Below are 19741 nucleotides of genomic sequence, written 5' to 3'. Positions count from 1 at the left end.
ACAAAAGCATGTAACTTTCTCGTGATGATACATTTTCTAATCGCAAACCAAGTAACAGGGAAGAGACTATCCTCCAACATGAGTACCGGTAATTAGAGAAACACCGATCAGGTAACCATAATCTACAACTTTTGTTGCAAGACTATAGTTATAAGACATAGTCTGGGGCGGTAACACCAGAAATGTGCTGTATCTTGCCAGGTGAAGGTGAAACCTGTACACATCTACTTCCGTTGTATAAATGAGTGTTTCCTAAAAAGCAGGCATCTGACTTTCAATAAACTACACGGTAAAACAACACTCACTCACCAGAAAAATTACTGTGAATTACTTTTTCCAACAATATTACACTGCCCACTCCTAATTACAAATGTGCATGTTTTCCTGGAAAAATCATTTACAAAAGGTGAAGGTTCAAGGAAAGAAAAAAAAAAAAATTTCCTGTTAGAGTCTGGGCTGTTTTTTTAAACACAGTTGGTTCAAATCAAGGTGCAGTCTGTCAGTCTAGATTGGGAGTGATGTGATGTAGTGAACAAAAGCATCGCTATATGTTAACTTAATCTCTAAGAGGGGCCTCAGAGAGTCTGATCATTATTCAAGATGGCAGTGCCTCCCTAGCAGCTAGCTTGTCAAGGCTGCCTCTTCCTTTTCTCTGACAGTTATGAGGTGTACGTACCCTGTTAATAAGAGAGTACTGACTGTGCTGTGGTTCAGAGGTTGCTATAGTGTGGACCATAACACTGCAATGAAAACATATGGCATACAAATCTCTGGTTTGCTCTCACAATGACTAGCAAGGACTGATGGGCTCCTGTTTAGATATCCGATAAAGGAACTGTATAAAGGCACCACAGTTGATGTAAATCACTGTCAAAAAGATGCTGCACATGAGGAGCTAAAGGGAGGGGAAAAAAGCATTAGAAGATCAACTGATGTGCAAACAGCCTGGAGCACATATTTAAGGAGTCTCCAGTCTTATTTCACTATATGGAAGCAAAAGAACTGATTCTGTTTGACTGCTAACTTCAAAATGAATCTGTGAAGAGCGTGTGCTGCTCCGCAAATTAGCCTGGGAGACATTTTGTATCTATGTCACATACCGAGCAGAAAGAAGGATGCGGATGGATGCTTCCTCTACTGAGATGGTTTGATGGTAATCACATCCCTGGTTTTTCCTCCCTTCTCTATCTTGTCTACCACTCTCAGTTTTAACTTTCTTCGGCTGTCATAGTCCTCTGGAAGGAGGCAGCCATCTGCTATAAATCATACCATGCTCTGAATCAAATGCAATAACACAGACTTGCAGACATGTAAACATAGGCGAACGCAAATGAAGAAGACAAATCGCAGATGCTGGCAGAAACAAAGACATCCCTTAGAGCTAAATGTGTTTGACACATATGAAAGTGTACACATATAAGACAAAACTATGAAGCATACACGCAGAGTAAAATGTAAAACAAAAGTAAAACAAACTTAGAAAATCAAATATTTTGACATCCAGCATCCATAAAAACATAATAAAAATCACTATAATTATCCATGGCAGTCAGAAAAACCTAAAAGGAACCGCCAAGACATCCTAAGGAGCATTTTAAGATGCTGTCAGAGAGAAAGGTCACCACCTTGATCATGGCATACGATAACACAGGCACAACAGCGCTGAGATAACCCAAAAAGATAATGCAAAGATAAAACCAGAGATGGCAGTAAGATAACCCTCACACAACACTAAGATGGCATGAGAATACTGCGATAGCACTGAAAAACAATGCCGGGATATTATCACAAGCAAAGCACAACAAACCAGGCCAAACATCAAACATACAGTAAGTGAAGGAGACAGAATAACAGCTTTTAAGGGTGGAGTGGAGGAATGAGAAACAGCGACAGACATAACAAAGACAAATGGAGATAACAGGGCGATCAGAAAAAGAGAGACAACACAACGAGCTGGCGTGCAGTTGCACGACAGACAATCACTATGCATGGAGACAAAATACTGACACTGTGCAGAGGCAAGAAGGGCAGCAGAGAATTTAGTGACTTCTAGATAAGAGTTGATATAAATAAATGTGCGGAAAAAGGTACATTTGCATGACAGACTCTTTCTAAAGGAGACATTCTTAAACAAACTGCTTTGACTATTAAAACACACACGCTGAAACCGCGCTGAAATGCAACACTGAGAATATAGAAAACGTTTACTATAAAAATCAAAAAAGGGCTAGAGACATTGCAAAGTTATTAGTGTGAGTTTCTCTGTCTGCTAGAAACACACTCGAAACCATGGAGTGGGTTTTTAGGAATGTGCTGATGTTGTGTTTTTGTTGTAAAACACTTTGGAGGAGAGGCAATGATCTGAAACCACCTCAGAGGGGCCTAAGACACTCATGTGCCATACATCTACCTGTCTCCTCTCAATTTCTCCCTCTGAACTGCCGACCATCTCCTACTCCGTCAGGACCCTGGAGATAAAACTACACAGGTAAAGGATCCTCCACGCTACCCATTTTTAAGCTCCACTCTTTTTCTTTCGTCTCTCCTCCGCTTCCATTTGCTCTCCTCCTCAGCACAGCAACAGTCACAGTGCGTATGTACAGAAAGTGTGTGTGCCCCCGCAGGGCCTGAGGTCTTAAGGACTAGGCTCCTTCTGAGCTTTGATACACTACGCTTACCATGACTTTTTAGACCTCTGAGACAAGGCAGAGATCCCTCCCATATTTCTCAGCAGAGAAAGAAAGGTCAGAAAAGCATTATTCCCCCCTTCTCGTTACTCTTTTGAAAATAAAATCATCATACAGAACATTTCACACAATCACGAGTGTTTGATATTTTGATGTGTAACTTTACCGTCTCTATTTCCATCTATTCCTGGCCATAACTATCTCTAGCATTGCCGTGTCCACACTCTCTCACACAAAGACTCATGGGAGCAATGTCAGAGAGATGAAAAGGATAAAAAGGGACACGTTTCTCTGGCTTTCCTCTTCCTCATTAGGCAGAATGAGGGACTATGTTGGTGTCAGAGAGCTGGTTCATCAACCCTCAGCAGGACTCAGCCTGGACTCGCTGTTCCCTCTTACTGCAGACCTCTCTCATATGATTGAAGCCACTGGAAATGGAAACAGTCAGCGTAATTAAACATGGCATTGCTGTAGAATTTGTTAAAGAGGGTGATATGGTACAACAGAGAAAGGGAGGTAAGGATAGAGGGAAAGAGAGAGGAGTAATAATGAGGAAAGTTGTAGTTAATGATAGGAAGACAGCTGGCTGAAGAAAAAGGAACAGGCATGTCTGATTGTATGCATTTGATGTGAAAATAAGCTATTAAGTGAATAAAAGGGCAACTATTTATAACACTAACTGGAAACTGCTTTTAACACAGTGTATTTTAAACATGATTTTTCAGAAAACTAAATAATGTAGAGTAACTTTCGATGGGAATGTGAACTCACACAAGCTCACAACTGTGCAACTTCAACGTAAGTAGTATCTTAAAGTTGGCATCTAGACATACATTATTCAAATGACTATCTCTGGTGAATTGAAGATGAATTTAAGACTTATGTTTGAATGTAGTCACTTTGTGTGTATGTGTGTGTGTGTGTGTGCGTGCGCAAATAGTGACAACCTCACATGATCACGAAGTGCTGTATAGTGACCGCAAATATAGTAGTTTGCTCCTATGCGTAGTTTTCACAATGTCATCCAGCCTTGACATTTGATGTAGAAGCATATGTTGTAACAACGTAATGAGGAGAGGATCTGTATATATCAGTTTCATCTTATCTTTCTAAAAATGAGACTTAGATATTTCATGAAACACAAGAAAGCTTCCATTCTTGTCCCACTGATTTCTATAGTATTCTTTGTAGACATTTGACAATATTTCCCATCTTTGTTCACTTTAGTGTCGCTTTTAGTTAATATCTTGAACTCTCATACCCCTAGTATCAGAAATCCTACATAGAACATGAGTCTTTGATATCCTAGATTTAAAAAAAAAGAGGAAAAAGGTTTTGTGTATTTAGAAAGAAATTTCTTTTTATTGGTTGCTATTTTTGGTCACTTTTAGATCATAAATATGCAGCCAGTATGCCAATTGATTGTGCAGTGTGCCAATTGATTGTGCAGTGAGTCCACTTCAAATCAGTTTACTGAGAATTCTGCCAATATACTGCACATACGGCAAATCCTGTAGTTTTACTTCAGTAAAATTAATACATGAATGAAAACATAAAAAAAAATAGCAGCCTATAGTGTTGATCATTGTTGTATAGTGGATCATGAATATCACACAAAACTATGCAAATGCATATTGATTGTCATTGCTGTGTGAAAGCTTACAGAGAGATGACTCAAAATATTCATTACTGCTGTATTCATGCATGCATTACCTCTAACTCAATCAATGCAAATACGGATTGTAGCGCACACTTTGTGATAGTGCATCTCTTCTCATAATCTAATGATTTAGTGTTTGTGTGTGTGAGTAGGTGAGTCATTATCTTCCATTTGTATTTTTTAAGTATTAAGGTGGAAAGGCACTTCTGATACTTTATACTGAGGCCAGATATGAACAGCAGAAAAACAATGGACAAAAAATAGGCATTGTGAGTACCGTTCAATGTAAAATTACAGTTCTTCAGAGGATAGCAGGTAAGTAGCCTTGTAGTAGTAGACTCACTGACTCATAAAAGGCAATGAAAGAAAAGTGCTCAGTGTTCTCCCTTTATGTACATCAACAGCATGCTACCATAGCTGAATGCTGAGAATCCCAGTACGGTTGTGGAGGTTGAACATCATTAAAGTGTGCAGTGACAGCACTGTGTAGCAGAGGTAAGTAAGCATGGATGGAGGGATAGATGGAGAGATGGTGGGATAGAGGGAGAACTGGGGTTGGTTGGCATTGAGGAATCTAATTCCCGAGTTAATTGGTATGACTGATGAAGACAAATTGAAATGGGTCAGCTGGATCAGGGAAGAGAGGGAGGGTGGAAGAGAGGGCTCATTGTGTACAGTGCACATGTAGTTTAATACAAAAAGGATATAAACACGTAAGCACACAAACACATTCAGTAGGTGGCTAGATTGAGATATAATTAGACCGTGGTGAGTTGTTTAGAAGATAGTTGTTCAGTTAAATCACAGTAAGCCAAAAGCTGAAAATTAAACTGTACTGGTTAAAAACACACCAAACATTCTTGGTGAACGCTTTCCTTAACACTGAAGCTGCACCACTGATTGCCCAATATGTAGATCTTTTCACAGGTTGTCTTCTCAGGGCCAGCTGTGTAATTGAATGCAAATCGTTTCACCTGGTCTATGTGTGTCAATGTTGAGTGTGGAAGCCCGGTCCTTTGAACGTCGTCTCCGCGGGCCCGCTAATTGAGCCAGATCAATTCACAGAGACGGCAAGCAGGTTGGCACAGTTGCCACATCAAAGAGATTCTAATAACTGCACACTGTGGCCATTACCAAGCCTGAAAAAGCCATATTTATGTTTGCTTCAAAGCAAGCATGGCAGCATTGAACATACTGAGAATGCAGACCTTCACTGTTCTTTGTGAAGCCTGCAATTTAGACACAAGGCCATTTTGGAGTAATTTGGAAACAGAATAGAGCCTATTCACACATATATAAATACAACCACCCCAAATTGTACTTTAATTAGATCCTTTTTGCCGCTACAGTGGAAACCAATAAAAACACATGCAAAAACAACCTAATGACAGACTGTAATTGTTAAGAAGAAATAGTACAATACAGTAGTACCCAAATGATTCCTTTGTGTTTCACACAGCAGCAGTCATACAACTCATCTGCATCTGCAGCAGGATTAGTTATGCTGATGATGTCCATTTCCAGTTATCCCTTTTCTCCCCCATCTTCCTCTTTCTCACTCCCCTCTCTCTCTAGCTGATAAGTGATAAGTTTGTAACTTTGTTCATTATTGCAGGCCTGTCTCCTGCTGTACAAGCTGTCTTTTGAGGCGACATTATGGCTGGCAAGCCTCTCACTCATGCCTTCTAGCCTCCTCTCTTTCTGCAGTGTCTCTCACTTTATGTCTCCGCCTCAAATCCATTTTTCTCATACTCTTATCTACCTTTTTTTGCTTCATCTCTTTTTCACTCTAGCTCTCTCTGATTTCGACTTTGTCTCTGTGTCTCTGCTTCTCACTCACTCGCACGCTCGCAGCTCGGCACGTCCCCGCACTGCTCGGCGAAATAATTTACCGCACGCAGCGCTCCCGTGGATGATTGAAGCGTAATTAGACGGCAGAGACAGTGGAAGCCAACGGAGGTGCTTGGGAGCCAGTGCTCATCAGATGGTCCGTCTCACTCTCACTGTCTTTGCCCTTGAAAACTATCACTTCTGCAGCAGGAGTGGAGGGGGGGAAGGTATGCTGAGCCGCGCTGCAGCTCACCACACTGCAAGAAATGACACATTGGCAATTGATCGCATCTTTTTTTATGAGTCAGATTATCTCACTGCACTGCAGATGTCTCCGCAAGTATCAATTTCATTTTTTTATTGTTAATGTAACTTCCTTTAGGGAAGAAAAGTAGCATCGTAGGCCTGTTGAAAAAACATTGAAAGACATAGTGAGAAAAAGAAACTGGCAAACATATGCTGATTTATTGAAAGTAATATCATGAACAAAACTAAAGCAGGCTCAATTCTTTTAAACTTGCCAGTCAAGGGTATAGGGAATCAAAATGATGCCTAGGTGCCTCATTATACATTCACGGAGATGAGAACAGTGAGAAAAGCGACTGCTCTGTGTAGGGAAAGCAAGATTAGGTTTATGCTACACCGTTTCTGAAAGCTATACTGTCACCATGGCAGAGCATATTAGTGCTTGCTAAAAGATAAAACTATACATGAAAACCAACAACTGAAGTATATACATGCTATGCTTATGTGCTGACTAGCATCATTAGGATACTTCCACATTGTATTTAAATGTGGAGCATGGTAAGCAAAAATATGGAAGGAAATGAGCTGCTGGTGAGTGACTATAATCATAAGGATGCCCTTGTCGATGGCAGCTTCAGGGGGAAAGTGCTGATCACCGCACTGTGTTCTGACACCATATGCTTTGTGAACAAACACTGTGTAGATGTCAGAGAGGAAATGGCATCACATTCAAGGTAGCGCACATCGAACGGAAAGGTGAGTGATGCTGCTGAGTGAGCACCTGTATCCCCAAGTCTTTCCAATTATCCCGCTGTATTCACAATACAACATGTTTCCCCTGTACATTCTTCCCATATTCAACCCATGCTTGGTGGAAGGCAGGCTTCGCTATGCTAGCTGTTGTCAGCAACCAACTGTAACAGCACTGTCAGCCATCCCTTTGATTATTGCCCAGAGGTCACCCTGTGTTGAGCCAAACCATGGGGTCCTGGGTGTCAGTGGAGCTGAGACGTCAGAGGAGTCACCTTTAAAGGATAATCAGAACTGCTGACTGACTGCAGAACACCCAGAGGGGGATCCGTGCTTTTCACATGAATATAAATGTGATATTGACAGGAAATCTTCCCCAGGAGAGAGAACGGAAAACACAGAGCAAGTGAAAGAGAGTGAGAATAAATGAGTGCAAGAAAGAGCAAGAGGACTGAACACTCGTTTCACTCGGTTCGCTTCACACCGTTAAACCATCTGAAGCATCCGCTGGTGACTACTGGTTGATGGGCCGGTGCGAGCACTGTGTTATCATAAACATTTGGGATTCACTTCATGGAGGCACTTTAATGATGCTTTTAGCATAATTTCCCCACTGTAATGTGAAGTGAAGGGCACACAATGCCTTTCTAGCTGCCTGTAGCTTGGGTGAACCTTATAAATATTGGCTATTGGAATGAGGGTAGAGGCACACTGCACCACACGCTTTGTCCCCACTGCTTGGCCAGGGCATTGGCAAAAACTCTCCAAAATCAATACCACTGCTTTGTTTGACACTTTAGTAACTGTATGAACGGATCATTGCACAGAATTTTGAAGTAATGGCAGTGTAAAAATTGTTAATTTTCTACTATTTTTCTAAATGAAAAATAATATTCTATTTACAATACGTAACCAACGTTACTGTAGGGAAAAATGTGTATGACATGCCAGAATTTAAAAAAAGAAACCAGAGAGGAATTTTACCTTTGAAGGATATAACAAATAAAAGCATAAAATCCACATCTTCACCAGCATAATAGAATTTTTGGCCAGATCCAAAGCCAGCTCTAACTTTATATTTGCCGTAAACATGTATGAATTCAGAGCAGGATGTACACTGTCAGACTACATAGGTGTTAGAGTTGTTTTGCTAATTCCAGGTTGTTCAGACTGAGGGGGGAAAAAAAAGTAGAGAAGGACAGCTTTGTTTTCATTCAGGCTGTTATCAGCAGAAGCCGACTGCACCGAGAATAGGAAGGGATGATTTCCATAAAGACTGGCTGTTGTCTGAAAGCAAGCAGCTGTCAGGCGGAATTACCTCTCCGACACAGACACCACAATCGAGGGTGCCCTTCCCATAATTCAGTCTGATTGGCTCAAGGGGAAAATGGCAGCCTGTGGAGAGTGAGGCCAGCGGCTGGTTGACAGGTTTGCATCTGCGAAGCTAGACGCGCCATTTACCTGTTATCATTCTGTCTGCTCAACGTGTCACTTTTCTCAGCTCGGAAAGCTATCCGAACAAAGTGACACAGAGAATAAAGTCCACAGTCTGAGGAGGCAAATACGTGCCTGCACTCGATACGTCTCTCTCTCGCATGCGCGCACACACACACACACAAGATGTAGGACAAATAATTAGTGCAACAATAATTTACATTCTCTTGTAACAAGTTCTCTTGTAATTGATTATTGATATACTGTCTTACGATTGACAAAGTTTTTATTAAATGCATTAATTATAATTTTTACATACCATTTGCCTATTCAACATTTAAATGATTGCACAGTGTGCATTGTCAAACACACAAATGTGCATTGTCCAAAAAAAGTAACAAATGCTAAAAAACAAAAACAAGCAACGTGCAGGCATCAATCAGTAATTTTAACAACTTCTTGACACATTTTTTTTTGGCCAAGTTTTCCGTTCTCTCTCTTTGAACATAACAAAAGAGGAGGGAAGACTAAATCACGCCTACATATGTGTTGCCTCAGCAGGGATGATATTATTTGACTTAGATTCTATTATATTTATACGTTTTGAAATGTCACGTGCTACCTGAATTTTGTGTTTTCTTTTACATATATAAAAACCATTTCCACCACAAATTCATGCAGAAACTTTCACCAGAATGCAGGAAATAAAGTGATCATATATCTCAGCATGGAGGACATCTTTAAAACACTGTTTAAGGATCTTTTCGTCTCGTTCTCGTGAGCCCAATATCGTGTATTGTGATGTCTCGCGAGCGAAGTGTCTCTTCACACCCCTAATCTGAGCCCCTATGTCCCCACCACTTTTCAACACAAAGTGACGCCCTTGATCTTAATCTATAGGTCTGCCTTGCATAGCAGACCAAATAGCTGCTTATTTTGAACCATGATTGTTTAAAATAACTGTGACATTTTGGTAAAAACACTTGATGTGAGAAGATACCACTCTCATATCTTTGCTGAGCTGGAGCTGAAAGATGATTTACTTAGCTTAGTTTAGCATAAAGACTATAAAGAGGAGGAAACAGCTAACCTGGTTCTATCCAAAGTTCAAAAAATACACCTAACAGGGTCTAATAAACACATTCTGTCATTGTTTAATCTTGCTTAATTTGTAGAGTTATTTATGAACTTTAGACAGAGCCAGGCTAGCTGTTTCCCACTGCTTCCAGTCATTATGCTAAGCTAGGCTAATAACCTTCTGACTCTAGCTTCATATTTAAACAATATACTGTATATACAAACATTTAAGTAATATCAATCCTCTCATCCAACTCTTTGTAAGAAGGCGATTAAGCATATCTCCCAAAATGTCCATCATTCCTTTTAATTTAGGTCTAGGCAACATAAATAAAATTAAAAATTACTTATAATTATGAAACTGATGTTGTACATTAAATCAGAAATCAAAAATGAATATGTTTATTCATAAGCTGAAATATAAACATTTGCACAGACATCTGGATTTTTACACAGTAAGATAAGCAGGTGGCCTATATAAAAATATGTGATTAATTTGGTTGTGTGAATGTACACAAAAATAACAGAATGTTATGTGCATACAAGCATGCACATTACCATTTATGTACAAACAAACACGCACTTAGTAGAACTTTGCCCTCATGGATTTTTGCCTTAAAGCCTTACTATTTGGTTAGGTTTAGTCACCGAAAGTGCTTGATTAGGTATGGGACAAAAGAAAGCCTTTCTGGCAGAAAGCCCTGAAGGCAAACATCTCCCACGTGCCACAAACATACACATACACACCGACAAGTTCACGCATAAACTTGCACTCACACATATGTACTCAAATACACACGCATACACACACACACTCTCCACACCTATGCTAAGTGCTCTTATCTGTGACTTGTGTAGAGGTGAGTGACAGGAAGGGAGGCACAGTGGGAAGTGTCCTTTAGGTGTCTTAATTATGGCTCCTCTCCTCCCTCTTGCTGTCACCATCCCCAGGGGAGGACAAGACAAAAGGGAGGCAATGTTTCATCTCTGCTGCCTTGGTATTTCAAATTCCAAGGGGAGTAAGAGGAGAGAGACAGCAGGCTGCTATATTGGAGGAAGAAGAAGAAATCAAGTGATGCTTCCCTTTTTCTCTCTTTATGCCTCCTTTGCAGCTGTGTTTAAAATAAGGCACCTTAATAAAAACGTTTTAATGACGTCAAGGCAAGAAAAAAGGCACAACATGATTACTCTGACGGTTTTATTTAATGAGCTCAAAGCCTCTGGCTCTGACTTGCAATTCGTTTATTACTTTGTTGTGGAGAGATATAAGTGACAAAATGGAGCAGAGGGAGTTAGAGAATGAGGCTGAATGCGCTTATTGTGGAAGTCGTCTGTGGCGTTACCAATCGTCATTGTGATTTACACCTTCCTCAATGCACACCTGGGATTTTCATCAGGTCTTGCCAGAGGAATGCTGCTCCACTATGAGAGAGCGGAGGGTGTCAGAGACACCTTGGCAGGTAGGCAGACACAAAGACAGCCTGCTGTTAATTATTGATGGGAATAAATTGCACTCATTGGATGTTGAGCAGGGGAGCACATGGTGGATGTGAATACAAATGTGTTTATGAGTGTGTGTAGTGAGGAAAAAGAGATGGCAATAGAAAACAGCATTAAGCAAAAGAGAAGGGGTTTAGAGCGAATGAAGAGGAGGTGAGGTGGAGGAGGAGGAGCCGATAAGAGTGATGGTAGTGATACCTGGTAAAGAGACATTAGAGGGATGCAGAGGGAGTCTATAAAAGCAAACTACTCCTTAATGTCTCTCACAAGTGTGATAAAAGCACAGAGCTGCAGCACAGAATGCTGGCCTTTCCATTTGTGTGAACAGAACAAGGACACATTCAAAAACAAACTATTATACACAAATGCTAATAGAAAATGATTTTGTGAATGTGCTCACACACACACATATGCAAACAAACATTCTTAAAAAGGTCAGCTCTTTTGTTTTGGGACACAAGACCTCTCTCATGAAAATATTGACCGAGAAAAGGGGAGCAATGTAAAGTGTGGTCTTAAAATGAGATGGGCAAAGAGCATGGCGTCTTATCTGTATTCTGAGAGCTGGCCCTCTTATAAATATTGGAAGAAGGACACTGGTGGGAAGGGGAAACGGCCAAATGGTGTATTTGAGAAATGGCACACCTGAGCACCGCACAGAATATCATCTCCTCCTGTCAGATCTCATCCCATTTGATCAAAATAATTGCCACCTTCATCGTAATCATCAATTCTGTCATCTTCACTGGCGCCACTGCCATTCTCCATCTCATCAGGGCTTCTTTGGCCTCACGGGGGGGGATTTCTGGATCAGATCAAATGCGGACCATCACGTCTGAGAAAATCACTCATAGTGTACCCTTATAGTAATCACCATATTCATTGCTTTAATGCAACTGACATTTTGTTCACCTATTTAGATATTCTGACACCAGCAAATCTTTGGCTGGTTCAAAAATAGCCTGGTTTAGCCATGCAGGCTCGTCTATCATAAATGTCCAGCGAGAGGGCCCTGCTGTACGTTAGTCTATATTGATTCTCTGTACAGCCAGCAAGAAAAGAAAAAAATGTAGAAAAGATGAATGAGAAAAAGACTGACAGACAGCCCAATATGTAAGAATCAACATTCATTTGAAATGTTTCTATAGGTAGATTCTAAGGTTAAATGGTGAATAGGTACATACCCTACTAGTGTGTTTTTCCTCTAAGCCATACCGCTCCATGTGTGTCTGTCTGTCAACCTGGCTCCATTGCGCAACTCACTGGGGCCCTATTTGTACCAATGAAACAGTTCGTCTCATCTGCTTCTACTTTAGCAGGCTAATAACACTGCACAACATAGGACAAGCAAACTGGTCAAACTTCAATTACAGCAGGGCCAGCTTACATGGTGACAACCAAGTTAGTTTGCTGGGAATAATGCAACGCAAACACACTTTCACACATAACCACTTGAAACAAGGGACCCACACATGTACAAGCAAAGTCTTGATACTGGATTTTATGAGACTACAGCTTTGCACTAAGTCACAAAGTGTCCGTAAGATAAAGCAGACCTACATGCACCACAGTCGCCTCCCAAACTTTATATAACGATGTACAAATGCAGTTAAAAGCCCACATTTGAGAGTCTTCTTATATTAGAGGGAAGAAGTTTGACATTAAACAGCAAAGCACTGGAAAATGACTTTCCATAAAACTGTGTTTATGGACAATACCAGTTTTCAGATCCATCAACATCTATTAAGTGTGTTAAGTGTACGATATTAAATCCCTTGAGGGAACTGAATGTGAAACGTGCTAATGATAATACAAGAGGATGTGGAAATGCTAACTTAAAGACTTAAACACTGCTTACCTTGGCCATTTGGGCCTGCACCCCGGTGGCTTTGAGAGACGACACGGCCTTCTGTGCTGCAGCTGGGCTGTCAAAATCCACAAAGCCATAGCCTGGAGAGAGAAAAGAAGAGAGGGAGAGAGAGAGGAGAGGAAAAGAAAAAAAAGACAGGCTTTAGTAAAGAAAAAATGAAGGCAGATGACTAACAAGGGGACTGACAGACACTTGGTAATTGTAGCAGTAATAGGTTGGTAACATGACTACAGAGGCTGCCAGTTCTCATATCTGGTGAGCACTACATTGTTTGATAATTAGCGACACTGACGTTCATATGGGGATGCTATGCATCTTAATTAGTAGCATGGATGAGCGATTTAGTAATAACAAACCCTAGCACCCTGCCCACCTGCCCCTCCATGCACACACACAAACTGACACATGTATGCAAACACACCCAAACAAAAACACACAAGCACTGAGTGCGTGCAAATCAAGAATGCCGAATCACTGTTGCAATTCTGCTGTTGAAGAGAAATTCTTAACTATAGTTTAATGATGACTAACATGCATCAACTTCACCAAGTAGAATAATTCATGTAATGGTAATTTATGAAGTCCATAATTAAAGAAATAGTATACACATGTGCACAGTAACATACACAGAGAGGTGTATCAATTAATTCTTCAGATCATCACAGAGTCATTTTCAGTTTTCACTATTTCAGCCTTGATTTCCAGAGACTATGAAGTTGGCACACATCATGTTCCTCAACACCAAGCATTTTAACACAACCCCATTTCACAGCCTCCATAATCCTCTCCCCGGTAACAAATCTCTCAAAGGTTGACAGCACACCAGAGATGCTGCCATTTCTCCCTCTTTCTTCATTTCTGTCTCTTACATCCACATAAACACACAATTGTATCTCACAAATGTAGCCTTTCTGTCCATCTTACTGCCTTCCTCTGTCCCTCTCTGTCTCGAACTCCGCCCCTCCCCCCGCTCATATTTTTCCTGACATTAACAGCCACCAGGCCCCATCTGGAAATTCATCACCAGAGGAAAGCAGAAAGTATGAAATCTGCGGCTGTGATTTATGAGTTATTGTGATCCTGACGTTCTCCGGGATGTATCGGAGGCGGGGGTCACGTCTGTGTTAATTAAAATTTGGTGGCAGATTAAAAGCAGTCAATGGTGCCCTCTGATCCACTGTTTCAGAAGGAAAGTATAATTAGAAAAAGATAATGGGTGTTAGATGGGGGGAGACTTGCCGCGGTGGTTACCATCATGTTTCAAACAATCATACACTGACATGCGTATGAGCGCACACATACACAAAAACACGCCACACCTTACTTTCTCACCATGCGTCGCCTGTGCACAGTTTGCTTCATACAAACAGCAAACATCTCTCTATGTAATAAAGCCGAGGTATGTCTATCTGTGGTGGTGGTGGTGGTGGCGAAGGCGGTGGTAGTGAGGGGTTGGGGGTTTGGGTCATTTTCCTGTCGGATGGCGGTGAAGGAGTGTGGAGTAATGTGAAAATCATAACCTGTGGCGGAAGAAAAATCGAGTGCGAGGACTGATTAATGGCCAGCTGTTAGAGTGGGGCGGGGAGGGGTGGGTCTTTAATTGTGGAAATATGAAGAGCCAGAGTGAAAGGCCCAGATTCTAATACAAGGGACAGCCAGAGTAAAAAAAAGTAAATGCTATCAACGATTAAAGCGGCTGCAAGTAGACAGCGCATCCAACCATTTTATCACATTAGTAAACCCAGAAATGTGGAAATTTGCAGTAGTTAGAAACAAGAAAGCAAAGCTTGACAGTTGACATAAAAACACATTATAAAAACCTTTTTATTCAAAGCGGTTCAACCAAATAACAAAAAAACATACTTTTCTTTTTCCTTCAGTAGTGTCCTGCCATGCAGACAGGACTTTCTTTAGCCAGGTTTTGTGACATATATGTGAGATTCCTGCCTCCCCGCAAATACAGTGGAGCTGAACTGAATTTTGGCTTTGATAAAACTGACAGCAATGTGTCTTTTCAGAGACAGTCTCCCTGTTACTGTGGAAGGTCCACGGACCACGCCAACAGTTCTCATGGGACTACAGATGGTTGACAAACTACTAACATCAAGTGTCTTTGAAAGGTGCAACCACAAACTAGCATCACAGCTTCAGTGTACCTTGGCATAGACTGTACAGTCTTTGGAACTCTACTGAATGGATGAACACCATTCTTCCAAAATATATTTCTTCTTTTGGTGTTTTGCTGATGGTGGAGGAGAGTGCTGTGTGCAATCCACAAAATTGTTTCCCTGGTGCCTTTAGTGGAGAGTATTCTCCACAGTTGAAATTCCTTGCTCTTTATATGTTGTAAAATTATTAATATTATAGTATAGTATCTATAACTTTTGAGCAAGACTCCAGTTTTACAATGAGCTTTTTTCACCATAAGCATTTATGGAATAAAAGAAAATGCAGTTTCCTTTCCATGAACTCCTCATGGAGCCTACTACAATTTTTTTACAGAAAAATTCTGATGTTAGTCCGCTTGGTACAGTTTGTCTGGCAGCTATCCTCAAGAGCTGTGCTGCTGACAGGACTGCTGAGGACAGTGACATTCGAATGGAGATCGGAGTTGCTGACGTGTCACTTATGATATGGATTCCCAGTAACACATCACTGCAAATTCTCCCATAGGTTTTCAGTTAGGTTGAGATCTGATGACTGTGAAAGGTTATAGCATGTGATTCACATGATTGTTATTCTGTTAAGTGAGACCTAGAGTTTTGTATGGAAATGTCTGCATTCATTTACCTACCTGCATTGGCTAGATACCCCCAGTGTTTTTTTTGTACTTTGGGTGAACTAACCCTTTAGATATAGTGAAGGCCACAGTGTCCTTAGATCTAAGAACATATTAAGGGGACATTAAGAGAAGCACACAGATTGGTACTGAGGCCCTGGCTGATTCTCTTTAATAACCACAATGTTCCAATTGTGGATACTTGGAAACCCCAATTACAAATATAATATTCACCCCACTACCACCAGGAGTGCACTTATCAAACTTTCAGCAGGATGAGGATTTTAGAGAATGCTGACCTATATTCAGGCGGCTTTGAATGGACTAAAAAGTGAAGGGAAGGGAGAGAGAAAGAGAGCGGGAGAAAGGGTGCATACAAAAGAAAGGCAGAATGAGAAAGAAGGTTATTTGGGGTCAGCTGAATGCACTGAAGACAACTGAAATGACACTCAGCTAGCTGCCTCCAGTAATAGATAGTTTGCTGTTCCCTGTGCAGTTATTGTAGATGATATATGCATAACGATTCTGTAATGTGGAATGTTTGATCCGTAGCCACAGGGTAAAAGTGTTAAAGGCTTATTTGGTTGCAAAAGAGAATAATAATTCAGAGACATGTAGACATCTGAAGTCTCTCAATGTGTGCTTTTATCAGACAGAACGGTTGTGGAGGTTATGGAAAAGCCAGTTTTTGTATATGTGTGTGAGCTCCTCTACTTCAATACAGTTGTGACAATGGATTTCAGTATTGGGCCACTGTCCAGTCATTCTGGTTTCTCTCCACAGTTTTAATAGTTAAGTATAGGTTTATATTATATTTAGATAGATTTAGATTTTAAAGATAGATTTAGATTCAGGATCAGGTTTGATGTTGGTTATATACAGTTTGCAATTAAAGACATAAGTCCCCTCAACATTTGGGAGGACCCATTGTGCTGTTAAGTATGTGATCCACTTGGAAATTGGACTCTACTTTCTCTAGCTTGCTAACCTTAGTGCTGATTCCACGGCCACAGCAGAAAAACAGATAAAAGTAAAATTTATCCTTTTTGACCTAATTTTGACCTAATAAGTAAACGGGTCATAAAAAACACAAATCGCGTATTTATATATACACTTTTTCTTCAAGTCAAGTCATTATAGTTTCGTTCACTCTTCACAATGCATTCTGCGGATTATCCAGAGTAATTTGGACACTGTTTCCAGGAAAGACATTTGAAATTTGGAAATGTAATTTTTAAATGCCGTGAGCACGATAAACAAAAATCCATTCACCTCCATTGTATTAGGGTTGAGGAAGAAATCTTACTGTATGTGTTATTACTTGGCCAAATAAAGCTAAAATTGTCAGCATGGCTAATCCATGAGAGGTGGAAGTGAGGAAATGTGTTTTGATCATTTCAGGGAACTGGAACCTTCAAGACTTGGTTTGTTTACTTTATAGTGTGTAAAGGCACCGTGTTTATGGGTGTGGGTATGTTTTGCGGGTGCATTTACTGTATATTACGCTGATCCTTGGTTAGTAACTGAGCAGAAGGAAAAGTCGATTAGGCTGCGAAGAAGCAGCAGGGTCAAGAAACATTACACTCAATTTAAGCCATCACATCTCACACACTTAAACAACACATACACAGATGCACACATATTGCTTGAAGAATGTGTTTCTGAAGCTAAGTACATGCTGTACTGCTGCTGTATTCAACGCGGGTCCTCTAGAGTTACTTTCTCAAGTGGGATGCAGAGGGCAAGGTGTTTCTTTGAAGCCTCTGCAACACAAACATCCAATCGATAGCTGTCACTTAAAAGCGGCTCAAAGTGACTGACTACATGTGTGGTTGCTGATAACGCTGCACACTAATATGCACACGCATAGAGAGTGGCTCAAGCACACATACAGTATAGTATATACACACAAGCACACTGCCCGGATGACACACACGCACGTATGCACGCACGCACGCACGCACGCGCGCGCACACACACAGTATGTATAGACACACAAACGGTCTCTCTGAGAGGAATAAAGAGAACATGAGCTGCCATATCATATTTCCTGGTCTGGCTCTAACAGGGAGCCTGTCAAGATAAAAGGACCATCTTCAATCAGTTACTACAGGATGGTGCTATGCTACCACTGCTTCTATTTTACTGACTGTGACTGTACTTGTATGAATGTGTTTCTAAGAGGCAGGGTTCTCCCTAACATAGTCCCCCTGCGGAGGGTCTAGAACTACAGTAGATACAGCACCTTGGGCTATGCTCCCCACAAAAGTCTTCAGTGGGGAGTGGAGATAAGGGACTCATTACAGTGTGTGTATCGACGTATCAATCATCCATGCATCATTCATGCACTGTCAAATTATGCTAATCCTAATTACTTCTGGGGAAATTACCATTCTTTATCTGCTAATAGTCAGGATTGTTTGGGGTTTCCTACCCACTATATCTACCACCATTTTCCCCAATATTTCCATTTTTCACATTCTCATATTCGGCGCTAATGATCCCATTTTGCACTGCATACAATGGAATAATAATGCCCTAAGTATGAATAATGAATCAGAGACAAGTCATGGAGCATTACAATGGTGAACGGGGCAAACAGTATAATTGTTTACGTCCTTGTGAGTCATCAAGAGTTCTGAAGCTGCTGTTGCACGCCGGCGATAAATCATTGTGGTTACACATATGTTAATAATTCGTACTTTGCATGTCTAAAAGTAATTATGGTTAATGTAGGAGATAGATGGGACACTCTATGAGCAAATATGCATAACAATGCCTGCAATATGATTCTTATGATACATGGTACAGCCGTAGTACCGCATCACGTTCCATTCTACAGTATGTGCATCATTTTGACCTCGCCTTGCCTTCAAACTGCAGATATAGTACTTGTAAAAATGCCTAAATGTGAGTTCTTCCTTTTTTGTTTTTGTGAATGTAGTGCTGAAATCAGTAGTTATTTAACTGATGAAGGTTTTGAGAATCGAGTATTAAGTATAAGTCAATTATCATGAAAAAAGCACCACTTCTCAAATATGAGGTTTAGGCCTGCAGCTAATGATTAATTTTTTAATGTTTTTATAACGATCATAGCTTAGTCTATAAAATGTCAGAAAAGTGTGAAAAACAACCGTCAAAAATTTTAAGAGCCCAAGGTGATGTTGTGAAAAAAAAGTCTGGTAAACAGTGCAAAGCCCAAATGTACTGACAATGACATAAAACAGAAAAGCAGCAAATTCTCACATTTGCAAAACTTGATTCAGTAAACTCTGACAATCTGAAACAATCACCTAGGGCCCTGGGATATAGTGATGAGTAATTTTCTGAATGACTAATTGATTAAGTGATCGAATAAAAATAACAGATTAATTGATAACAAATAATTGTTAGTTATAGTGATACAGCTACTATACACTTTTCATTGAGAATTCACAGATAAAAAGGATCTGTTGAAATACATTGCTCAAAAAAATAAAGGGAACACTTAAACAACACAATATAACTCCAAGTCAATCACACTCCTGTGAAATTAAACTGTCCACTTAGGAAGCAACACTGATTGACAATCAATTTCACATGCTGTTGTGCAAATGGAATAGACAACAGATGGAAATTATAGGCAATTAGCAAGACACCCCCAATAAAAGAGTGGTTCTGCAGGTGGTGACCACAGACCACTCAGTTCCTATGCTTCCTGGCTGATGTTTTGGTCATTTTTGAATGCTGGCAGTGCTTTCACTCTAGTGGTAGCATGAGACGGAGTCTACAACCCACACAAGTGGCTCAGGTAGTGCAGCTCATCCAGGATGGCACATCAATGCGAGCTGTGGCAAGAAGGTTTGCTGTGTCTGTCAGCGTAGTGTCCAGAGCATGGAGGCGCTACCAGGAGACAGGCCAGTACATCA

The 19741-nt window shown here is 40.6% G+C and overlaps 1 protein-coding gene across 1 annotated transcript in view; it reads right to left on the bottom strand.

Annotated features, from left to right (window-relative positions):
• LOC123979431 (RNA-binding motif, single-stranded-interacting protein 3-like) overlaps positions 1 to 15262 on the bottom strand; it is a 101484-nt gene extending 86222 nt beyond the window's left edge. The window contains exons 1-3 of the mRNA XM_046063345.1: positions 15211 to 15262; positions 14419 to 14574; positions 13043 to 13134 (exon numbers count right to left, since the gene is read on the bottom strand). Coding sequence (XP_045919301.1) covers positions 13043 to 13134; positions 14419 to 14574; positions 15211 to 15262 — 300 coding nt within the window. The remainder of the gene's footprint in view (positions 1 to 13042; positions 13135 to 14418; positions 14575 to 15210) is intronic.
• Positions 15263 to 19741: the final 4479 nt, after the last annotated feature.

This window comes from Micropterus dolomieu, linkage group LG11 (assembly GCF_021292245.1).
Source record: "Micropterus dolomieu isolate WLL.071019.BEF.003 ecotype Adirondacks linkage group LG11, ASM2129224v1, whole genome shotgun sequence".
In the NCBI taxonomy this organism is placed as follows: domain Eukaryota; kingdom Metazoa; phylum Chordata; class Actinopteri; order Centrarchiformes; family Centrarchidae; genus Micropterus; species Micropterus dolomieu.
The sequence above is the reverse complement of the archived record's forward strand: the minus strand, read 5'-3'. Positions and strand labels throughout refer to the sequence as shown.